General features: G+C 47.5%; 1 protein-coding gene across 2 annotated transcripts; it reads right to left on the bottom strand.

Moving 5' to 3' along the window:
- Positions 1 to 1,123: 1,123 nt before the first annotated feature.
- On the bottom strand, positions 1,124 to 8,861 carry LOC123777165 (uncharacterized). Of its 2 annotated transcripts, XM_045773648.2 has the most exons (4): positions 8,474 to 8,606; positions 6,384 to 6,635; positions 4,331 to 4,457; positions 1,124 to 3,177 (listed from the first exon to the last, which is right to left on the bottom strand). In XM_045773648.2, the coding sequence occupies exons 2-4, from the start codon at positions 6,414 to 6,416 to the stop codon at positions 1,805 to 1,807; spliced, it is 1,533 nt and encodes a 510-aa protein (XP_045629604.2). In that variant the 5' UTR covers positions 6,417 to 6,635; positions 8,474 to 8,606; the 3' UTR covers positions 1,124 to 1,804. The 2 variants fall into 2 exon arrangements, with proteins under 2 accessions (XP_045629604.2, XP_087709440.1); XM_087853314.1 differs by lacking the exons at positions 4,331 to 4,457; positions 6,384 to 6,635 and having other exon boundaries at positions 8,474 to 8,861.
- Positions 8,862 to 11,485: the final 2,624 nt, after the last annotated feature.

The following is an 11,485-nucleotide window of genomic DNA, read 5'->3' as shown; positions in this document are numbered from 1 at the left end:
TGGTTTGCTATTTTGTAAAGATTTATATCTAAGAAAGATACCAACGTCTCTCCTAGTTGTAAATCCTGAAGGAATGAATCAATGCAATGAAAAGGACTATGGAATAGTATATATGGAAACGAGTAATGTATACAGAATACGTGCAATATTATCAAAATGGGATGAGACAACAGTCCTCAAAATGTGGTCTGTACACAGTAACAACAACGTCAACTGGGAACTTGTTAGAAATGTGATGTCTCAGGGATGCCTGGTGGCTCAGTTGGCTAAGTGTTTGCCTTGGCTCAGGCCTGGGATCGAGTCCTCCATCAGGCTCCTTGCTCAGCAGGGATCCTGCTTCTCCCTCTGCCTGCCACCCCCCTTGCTTGTGCACTTTCTCTCTGACGAATAAATAGAATCTTCAAAAAAAAAAAAGTGAATTCTTCTTCCTATTTCTGACTCAATGAGAACCTCTGCGGGTGGAACTCAGCAATCTGTGTTCATGGGATTCTGACAGAAGCTAAAGTTTGAGAAGCACAGCAAAAGAAAACCAAGAATAATGTAAGGCCACTGGACATAAGAAAATATTTAAGCTTAAAATTTTGGTGCTAACACTTCAGTGGATCCTGAAAAATTTGAATTACCATATGATTCTTATCTCCCAGAGCAATGCTAATTCTTTATATACTCCCCCCCCCAAAAAAAAAGGTGAATGCAGGGACTAAGATATTTGCACATTAATGCTCAGAGCAGTATTTCTGGCAATCGCCAAAAGGTGGAAACAATTCACATTATCTATCAACAGATGACTGGAAGACCACAAAGTTGCAAATATATACAATGAAATATTATGCAGTCTTAGAACGGAAGGAAAGTTTCATACATATTATTACAACATGAATGAACCTTGCAAATGTGCGTGAGGCAGGCACAAAAGGACAAATACTGGGGGCCTGGGTGGCACAGCGGTTAGGCGTCTGCCTTCGGCTCAGAGCATGATCCCGGCGTTATGGGATCGAGCCCCACATCAGGCTCCTCCGCTATGAGCCTGCTTCTTCCTCTCCCACTCCCCCTGCTTGTGTTCCCTCTCTCGCTGGCTGTCTCTATCTCTGTCGAATAAATAAATAAAAAATCTTAAAAAAAAAAAAAGACTATGACACATTTATTTTAATTTAAAAGACAGGCTATACCTATAATTGACAAAGATGTGTTCCAAATGGAACTCTTATATACACCTGTTGGGAGTATAAAATGGCACATTCACACTGGAGATCAATTTAGCCAATTCTTAAGAAGTTAAACATTCATCTCTGAGCAACACTCCACTCTCAGGTATTTACTTATATATGAATGTTTGCAGTTGTTCTGGTAACAGGTCTACACTAGAAACAACCTACGTGTCCATTAACAGATAAACACCTTGTGTTATATACACCCAATGGAATACCACTCAGCAATAAAATGGAATGAACACAACAGGGTAAGTCTCAACAGAGCCATGCAGGGATACACTTTAGGATTCCATTTATGTAAAAATAGAATGAAAAGCAGCCACGCAAAAGTATACTGTAGGATTCCAAGTACATATAAAAATTAAAGAAATGCAAATAAGTATAAAATGACATAAGTCGACAGACTCTCCCACATTCACTGCAATCATAAGGCATTTCTCCATTGCTGCAAATTCGAGTGTTTAATGGGGCCAGAGTTGTAAGTAAAGATGTCCCCATACTCGCAGTTCTTAGAAGGACTCATGTCAGTGTGAACTCTCTGCTCTGTAATGAGACTGGAGCTGTACCACCAAAACTTCCCACATTAGCTGCAGTCACATGCATTTCTCTACTGTGATTTGCCTGACATCAAATGAGTGTGGAGTTGCAACTAAAGGATTCCCTACATTGCTGCAGTCATCAGGCCTTTCTCCAGTGTGAGTTCTCTGGTGTCTAATAAGTGTGAAACGGTACCTAAAGAATTTCCCACACTTGTCACACTCATAAGGCCTTTCTCCAGTGTGAACTCTCTGATGAATAATGAGAGAGGAGCTGCCCATAAAGAATTTCCCACATTCTCTACACTCATAAGCCCTTACTCCGGTGTGGATTTTCTGGTGCTCAACAAGTTTATGTTTAAGGCTGAAAGCTTTCCCACATTCACTGCACTTATAAGGCCTCTCTCCAGTGTGGATTTTCTGGTGTTCAACAACTTTGTCTTTGCGGCTGAAGGCTTTCCCACATTCACTGCACTCGTAAGGCTTTTCACCACTGTGGATTTTCTGATGCTCAACAAGTTTATGTTTGCGGGTGAAAGCTTTCCCACATTCACCGCACTCATAAGGCCTTTCTCCAGTGTGAACTCTCTGATGTCGAATGAGTGTAGAGCGATTTCTAAAAAATTTTCCACATTCACTACAACCATAAGGTCTTTCTCCTGTGTGGATTTTCTGGTGACCAACAAGTTGGGACAGTCTAAGGAAACCCTTCCCACATTGGTTGCACTCGAAAGGCCTCGGCCTGGTGTGAATACCCTGGTGGTCACTGAGGCCAGGTATCTGTGTAAAGAATCCTCCACATTCTGGGTTCTCATAAAGCTGACCTTCATCATGGCCCTTCTGGTGCTGATGGAGGTGGAACTTTCTACGGAAGGCCTTCCCACATTCCCTGTACTCATAAAGCTTTTCTCCAGTGTGTATTTTCTCATGGTCAACAAGTATATGTTTATGACTGAAGGTTTTCCCACACTGGGTGCACTTATAATAATTCTGTTCATTCTGAAAGGCCTCTCCACTTGCTGTGTCCCAGTGTGGCTTTCCTACAACATGAGGAAGCTGTAGTTGGAGAAGGCCTGAGCTGGCTGGGAAGTCCTTCCCACCTTCCCTGCACGTAAAGGTCGTCTCTGTCATGTGACCTCTGCAGTTCTTCACAAATGAAGGCCTCCCCTCATCACTTCTGGAAGGATTCTCTCTAATTTGATGCTTTTGGTGCCAGACATGCTTTCCCCCACAAGTGTGCAGGCCTCGCTCAGGGTGTGCTCCACCATGCTCAGCCAAGCGCAAAAGGTCTTTCAAGAGCAAGCTCCACGTCTCCCAGGGCTGGGACTTCTGGATGCATGGGGCTGGCTTTGGAGTCCTGACCTGTGACCCTCCTACAGAAACACCTTGCTCTGAAGGGGCCTCCTCGTCCCGGGCTCCATGCCAGCAACCTGTAAGCAGAGAAATGCCGGTAAAGTGCCTGCTGACTCTGTTGGGAGGAGGTGGCCCCATCGGGAGTGTGTGTCGGACACACGCACGGACGAGGCCGCGGGACTGCTGACAGGCGAGGGGGACTTAAGACAGTGAGAGGAAGGTGTGCTCTGCAGAGCTCAGCCTGGCAAGCTCCCACGATGGGAGAGCCCTGACTCTGGGGAAGGCCACGAGGGACGGGGAAGTGCAGGGAGGAGAGGTGGGCTCCCCAACTAGCTCCTCTGCAAATGACTGTCAACAAGGCCAGAGCTGCTGGTGCCTGGTGAGCACTGACACAAGACTGGGTCCAGATGCAGAAATGGGTGATTGCAACACAGCAGCTGGTGTTCAGAGACTATTTAAAGATATGTGCAGCTATCACAATACCTTAGGGTAGGTCAAATGTCAAGTGTACTGCAAAGGGAGCAAATGGAAGGAAGACAGAAGAAAGCCACAAAAGTGGGGGAACTGGGGAATGCAAGATTAGAAATGATGGGAAAGAAAAGGTAGAAATGAGGTATGACCACTGTCCTGGCATCATACAGTGATGAACCCAGCTCTGACAACACACCCATTCCCAGTCCCCGAGCCCCAGGGCCACTTCCTGTTGCGACTGGTGGAATAATATCCACGCTATCAGGCACCAGGCCCCTCCCCCTTCTTCAAGATGAGCACTTACATGGGCCAACCTAGGTGAAACACAGGAAAAGGGAGTGGAAAGCATGCCCCCAGAGTGATCCCTCACACAACATCCCACATTCTGAAACCAAAAGAACTTCAGAGGAGGGTCTTGCAGAACCAGTGGTCTCTACAAATAGAGACCACATTGGTGGCTGGAATTTCTGGCACAGGCATGCCCCAAGAAATGTCAGCAAGGATGAAGAAGGCATGGAGCACAGAGGCTCCATGCTTCTGAACGGATTAACCTGACCAATGATGACCAAGACCACTGGGATTTCTCAGACAAACTTGGAGCAGAAGTGCACTGGGCCTGGACCTGGCTCCCATAAATGTATGCTAGGAAACCAGAAGGGAAGTAGTGACTGAGATGTGTGGGAACGACAGAGCTACCCCCTGGGAAAGGGGAAACCTGGTGCCCAGCCCCAGACACTGGAGGGGGTGGGAGAGCCTTACCCAGTGATGACAAAAGTGCCAAGTTCTCCAGCATCACACTGTGGTACAGGCTTCTCTGAGCCTCATCAAGGAGCCCCCATTCCTCCTGGGAGAAATGTATGGCCACGTCTGTGAAAACCACAAGCCCCTGCCAAAATGGGGACAGTTCAATCAATGTGCAGCTTCTCTCTCCAGAATCTTCAGTACCGCCCCCCCACCCTCACTTCTATCTCTTCCTTGCCCTCCACCCCAACTTCCCAATGTGGAAGAGATACAAAGCCTGGTGGTGCTGGTGCCTCTCTTGTCACTGCCACTGATCACTGGGTCCAGACCTCGGGAAGACAAGTGGGAGAGGGTGCAGAAAAGCCCCACCTAGGCTCTGGGGCTGCAGTAGGGCTCTCTCTATAGTAAATTATGCTGCAGTCCCCCAGATCTTGCCTCCCAGGCAACAAAACTGGAACTTATCTGTCTCCCATAAACGCCCCGTCCCAGGACTTTGGGTCAAACATTCACACTCCTCCTCGCCTGCACATCGTTCTTGGTCTGAGCCTCTCTATGGATCTGGTCCTTCCACTTCTGCAACTCAGTTACTGAGACCCACCAGCCTGCTCTGTAGGTAATTCCATGGCTTCCCAACACACCGCCGTACACGTGGAATCCAGGCAGTATTTTGCAAATGGAATCAACAGCTTATTTGGCCCCATCCTGCCCCAGAAACCCAAGTTCCCTAGCACCAGAGACCACCAGGGTCCCTTTGTGGTTCTCCCCACCTGGCCCTGCCACCTGTATCACACTCGCCCTCCCAAACCTAACGTCAGTACTTCAAGGACTCTTGGCCGTCTGCTACATCACTGCTACACATGCTGTCCTACAAGCAGTCACAAACAGCCTGTGTTTACCTGACCCCCATTCGAAGCCCAGCTTCACTGAACTCCCCACCCCGGGCCTAGCAATGCTCCTGGCTGATCCATTTTAACCTCAACTGATCTACCAGCCTGAATGAAACAATACAGGTCAGAACAAGAGTTACCACAAAACAGTGACGCGTCCAAAGAAAGATAATGTGTCCTGCCCTGAGCTCACTGACCTCTGACCTCCTTCATGGAGATGCTTCAACACCTGTCTCATATCCTTGACCCCTTGGAAGCCGTTCAGACTCCTCACGTTTATCCCTCATAGGCATACCTCCGTCCAGACACTCTGCCTTCTCATCTGCCTTTGTGATATCCCCTACCGCCATCCAGGCTCCCAAAAGAGATTCAAATCTCAGCCTTCTTCTTCCCCTTCCCACCTCCACAACCCAATGATGCCCCCTCTGAAGACTGAGGCACAGTGACACTTCAGTCCACATACCGGCCACTACGTTATGGCTGTCTGCAACCTGAATGCCTCCCCTAAACTCCAGACCTGTGTGTCTACCTGCCGACTGGGTACCTCTACTCGGGAGTCTCTGAAACATCTGTGACATCAGTGACAAAACCTGACTTCCTATTCCTTCTGAAAAGCCCTCTGACTACTGACTTCCCTAACTCAATTGATAGAACATCCAAACTTCCAGAGAAAGCCAAAAGCCTCGGGACTGTCCCTGACTCCCCCTCCCTTTGCACCTCCCGGCGCCCGCACTCACCACATCACTAAATGTGGGCAACTCTGTGCAGAACGCATCCAGAAAGCACCAGTCTTCTACCTCCACAGCCACCACCCCCTGTCCAGCCATCAGCAGCACTCACGTGCATCGTCACAGGTGCTCCCTCCCAGGTCACTATTCCCACCTTCACTCCAGCCTCTCCGCCACACTTGCAAGACATAGCCTGTTAAAATCTGGATGTGATCACCTGGCTCCCTCCGCTCCAAACCTTCTCTAGCTCCTACTTCCTTCAGATCAGAGGCCCACAAGCTCATGTTGTAATTGTGGATCTGATAACTGTGTGCCCCTGCCCCCAACACTCCCCCTCCCACCCTATATTCCCACCACATGTAAGACCCTTGCAGTTCCCTGAGCATCCTACTCACTCTCACCCCCATCACTCGAACATTCTGGGAACTGTGCTCAGGACACCCTTCCACATCTTACCCCATCAGTTGTCAGAAATGGGAAACGCTCCATGGAATCCAGGGCTCAGTTCAAAACCCTGGGCTTTGCTGAGACACAGGGACTTTAGACCCAAGGGAGGGAGAAGACAAGGTGAACAATCTCAGGACACCACCATTCTTTACATGGGAGTGGCAAAACCATCAGGGTGATAACTGGGGTGGATGAAGGTCTCTCACATCCTCCATTCACCTGTACAGGGTCCATAAGCATTTCTGCAAATGCCATGGGAACCTGCGGGAAGAGGGAGGCCATGAGAAGGGGGCAACCATGGTAGGATTCTACATGCTGAACTGGACCACCGCCGACCGCCCCTGCCCTGCCCTGCAGCACAGCGTTCTCAGCACGATAACTCTCAGCTCCTCTGACTTCAGTGCCGCTCTTACCAGCTGTGTGACTTTATAGGACTGAACCTCCTGAGCTCAATTCCTTTCCTGTAAAATGGGGTTAACAATGACCCCTACCTCACAGAGCTGATAACGGTGATAAACACAATTAATACACACTACCTGGCAGCCATAACTATCCACGAGATTAACAATTCTGTATGCTGTCGGTGCAAATAAAGGGATAGAGTTTTAAAAATGTGAGTCTCCATTATTTCTGCTTTCTAAGATTTTCAGTAGATGTAATATGTAACATTCTACTGTTAGCAAATACCACAGATAAATTTTGCCAGTTTATAAAGTGTTGCCATGCTTAATTTAGTGAATGAATTAATTTCTCATTGCCTACCTATGTGTACCTATTTAGATGACTATTGGTTACCTGACATCTTAATCGATAAATGTTTCATACATCCTGAATTTAATGCATTGTAGGGAGAGTCTGAGCAGGCAGCTCAGCTACTCTTCCTTTCAGCAAACAAGCCTACCTGCTACGTGATCCCCTGAAGGGCATTTGCAGGACCCCTTTACTGTAGCACTCTTTCCTTCCTCTTGCCCTCAAGGTGGAGGAGGAGAAGACAGTGCCCCTGTCTGGGACTCATCTGCTCCCCACATCTGGCTATTACTTTGTCTCACAGAGACTGTCGCCAAGGATCAGCTGACCTGCAGGGCTGAGAGTCTATACATCCATCTCCAACCAGGCCAGCAAACTTAACAACATCCAGGCACTCTTTTCTAGACACAGGCCAGAATACCTTCCATGATACGTACACTCCTTTATGGAGGAAGCATTAAGGATGCTGAATCCCCTACACGCTCAAAGTCTCAGCCCTCCTGACACCACAGAGGCATCGGCAATAACGACCTGAAGACTACCTCCTTGATCTGGTCCTCAGGTCACGCACTGGTGCAGTCCACACCCTCCACACCTTTGACAGCCCAGCCCCCTTCCCCGTCCTCCAGACCTTTACCTTCACATACTCTCATCATGTCTCCATCCTACGATATCTCAGCATCAACACGTCCAAAATCAAACCCATCATCTCCCTGATACCTGCTTCCTGGGCTCGATTCCCCCCCTCCATCCTTTCAGACGTTCAGGCAAAGAAACCTTGGCATGGCCCTTCACTCCCTACTATTGCTCACGTGTGGATGTGATGCAGCAGGAAATCCTGTCGGCTCTGCTCTGGAACTCTCCGCAGAATCTCTTCGCATCTCCCTCTAACAACACCGCCCCGGGCCAGCCACCACCAGAACTCCCCCGGGGCGGGGGGCCTGCGGGGTCTCCTGAGCAGTCTCCCCGCCTCCATTCCCCGTCCTGCTCTCCCCTACCTTAAACTTCTGAGTCTGGGCATGTCCCTCCCATCCCCGCCCTCTTGCGACCTTCCGCGGACTCCGGCTGCCCACGCCGCCGCTGCAGGCGACACTCCGCCTCGCCCTCTGTTCCCCGCACACACAGGAGTCCCGGTCCCCCCGCTCCCGGTCCCGACTCAGGAGCACCTGCCGGGACACCCCCCCCGCCACGCCCCACCGCACGGGTGGATCCGGGACTCCACGCCGGGGCGCACTCCGCCCCCGCTCCCCCCCGGCCTGGCTGTAAGGAACTGAGCGGGCGCCCGCCCATCGCGGCTGCAGGGCTGGGGGCTGAGGGAGGGCGGCTAAGGGTCCGGGGATCGCAGCACCCACCTGAGCCGGCTTCATCAGCCCGGCCTCCGCCAACGACCAGTGGAAACAGCGGGGCGGGGAGCGGCGGGCGACCGGGAGAGGACGAAGGCGCCTCGCAGCAGCCTCTGCGGCGGGGACGACGCCTCTCCCCGCGCATCCCACGTACTTCAGGCAGTACTCTGGTCACATTACACGAGGCACAGTCCCCAGAACGACGAGAGAACCGAACGCCACAGGAACGCCGCCGGAAGTCCCGCCCCCGGGCGATGCGCCAGCACGAAAAGGGCTCTCAGCTAAGCCTGGCAGGTTGTGCAAGCCCCTGCCGTTGCCTCTACCGCACGGCCTTCTGGGTAATGTAGTTTCCGCGCAGTTACTGCGCAGACTCAGGACTTAGGTCGTCCCTGACGGAAGATAAAGGCCAGGCGAAATAGGAGCTCTGGGAAATGGGAGTTCCGGGTTCTAAAGGGGGCGGGGCTTTGCTGTTTCTTAAAGGAGTGATAGGCAGCTTTCTTCCTGGTGCAGTGTAGAACAAGTCATAGAAATGTTCAGAGAGGGGCACCTGGGTGGCACAGCGGTTGAGCGTCTGCCTTCGGCTCAGGGCATGATCCCGGCGTTATGGGATCGAGCCCCACGTCGGGCTCCTCTGCTATGAGCCTGCTTCTTCCTCTCCCACTCCCCCTGCTTGTGTTCCCTCTCTCGCTGGCAGTCTCTATCTCTGTCAAATAAATAAATAAAATCTTAAAAAAAAAAATAAATAGGCAGAGGACCTGAAGAATTTTTTCCAAAGATGACTTATAGATGGACAATAGGCACATAAAAAGATGTTCACCACCACCATCAGGGAAATGCAAATTAAAACCACAATGAGGTATCACCTCACACCTGTCAGAATAGCTATTATCAAAAAGACAAGAAGTAAGTATTGGTGAGGATGTGGAGAAAAGGGAACAATTGTGCACTCTTGGTGGGAATGTTAATTGGTGCAGCCATTATGGAAAACAGTATGAAACTTCCTTTAAAAATTATAGACAAAAATACCATATGATCTGGCAATTCCACTTCTAGGCATTTATCTGAAGAAAGTGAAAGCACTAATTCAAAAAGACATATGCACCCCTATGTTCATCACAACATTATTCACAATAGCCAAGATATGGAGGCAACCAGGATGTCCAATGATAGGCACATGGATAAAGATGTGGTATGTGTGTGGAGTTACTAACTATATATTTAAATCTTGCTATCTATCTAGTTATCTCTCTATATATCTATCTACCTAGCAAGAGAGCTACAATGGAATATTACTCAGCCATAAAAAAGAATGATATCTTGCCATTTGTGACATGGATGGACCTAGACAGTATTACGCTAAGTGAAATAAGTCACGCAAAGACAAATACCATTTAACTTCACTTATATGTGGAATCTAAAATGCAAAACAAATGAACAAATGAAACAGAAACAGACTCACAGATATAGAGAATGATGGTTGCCAGAGGGATGGTATCTCAGAGGGGGTGGGGATAGATAAAACAGCCAAAGAGGATTAAGAGGTACCATCTTTCCATTGTAAAATAAATAAGACACAGGGCTATAGTGAACAACACAGGGAATACAGTCAGTAGTATTGTAACCACATTGTATCATGACATATGGTAACTAGACTTGTTGTGGTGACCATTTTATGTGTATGAATACTGAATCACTATGTTGTATACCTGAAATTAATACATTGTATGTCAATTATTCTTCAATTAAAAATTTGATGAAATGAAAAATGGATTCTTTCGAAAGATAAACGAAATTGACAAAATGTGAGGTAGGCAAAGAAAAGAAAACAACAAAAGCAGGAATGAAGATACTACTGACCCTTCAAAAATTGAAAATATAAGAGAATATTATAAAAATCTTTATCGTCTCAGACAATTTGGTTGAAATGGAAAAATTTCTTAAAGCACACCAATTATCCAAAATTGACACAAGTAGAAAATCTATGTAGGACTGTATTAAGCAAATTTTGACCAAAAATGAATTGAAAGTCTTCCCACAAGAAAATTCTAGGGTCAAACGCTTTCACTAAGGAATTCTAGCAAATATTTAAAGAAATATCACTAATCTTTCAAAAACTCTTCCATCCTTCCATAAAATGAAGGAAGAAACACTCCAAACTTTTTCTGAGGTCAGATTTTCTCTGATAGCAAAGTCACACAGAGATCCCACAAGAAATCTACAAAACTGTTATCTCTCATCAATATAGATGCAAAATACACTAACAAAGCATCAGAAAACTGACCTGGCAACATATACAAAGGTTCATACATCATGACCAAGTGGGATTTGTCCCAGGAAATGCAAGGTTAATTTGACATCTGAGTATCAATTAATGGATTATACCATATAAATCACCCCTCCCCCACCAAAACTCACCCCACACCCACATGATTATCTCAATAGACGGAAAAAAAATTGGGAGTCTAGAATTAGATCAGTAGAAATACAGTCAACTGATTATTGAAAGAGGAGCAAAGGCAATTCAGTAGAGAAAGGATAGTCTTTTCACCAAACGGTGCTAGAACTACTGAACATCCTCATGTTTAAAAAAATTGATCTAGGGGTGCCTGGGTGGCTCAGTCAATTAAAGGTTAAGTGTTTGCCTTTCGCTCAGGTCATGATCTAGGGGTCCTGGGATGGTGCCCCAGAGCCCCATGTCAGGCTCCCTGCTCATCGGGGAGTCCATTTCTCCTACTCCCTCTGCTCCTCCCCCGGCTTGTGCATTCTCTCTCAAATGAATAAATAAAATCTTTCTAAAATATGGTCTAGAAACAGAATTTACACTTGCACAAATATTTTCTCAAAGTGGATAATAGACCTAAATGCGAAACACAAAATTACACAACACCTAGACAACAACATTGAACAAAACGCAGGTGACCTTGGATTTGGCAATGCTTTATATACAACACCAAAAATACAATCCTTGAGAAAAACTGGTTGATTTGAACTTGATTAAAATTAAAATTCTTCTCTGCAAAA

This window comes from Ursus americanus, chromosome 21 (assembly GCF_024610735.1).
Source record: "Ursus americanus isolate L20-20 chromosome 21, mUrsAme1.1.p, whole genome shotgun sequence".
Lineage (NCBI taxonomy): Eukaryota > Metazoa > Chordata > Mammalia > Carnivora > Ursidae > Ursus > Ursus americanus.
Note: the sequence above shows the minus strand (reverse complement) of the source record. Positions and strands in the feature narration are given on the sequence as shown.

Bases quoted from the DNA above. Each gene is read 5' to 3' on its own strand.
- LOC123777165 (XM_045773648.2), bottom strand. From the start codon at position 6,416: ATGGAGCGTTTCCCATTTCTGACAACTGATGGG. The intron at 4,458-6,383 runs GTAAGATGTGGA...CCATTTTGGCAG, and splicing joins CATTTCTGACAACTGATGGG to GGGCTTGTGGTTTTCACAGA. The intron at 3,178-4,330 runs GTAAGGCTCTCC...CTCTGCTTACAG, and splicing joins GGCACTTTTGTCATCACTGG to GTTGCTGGCATGGAGCCCGG.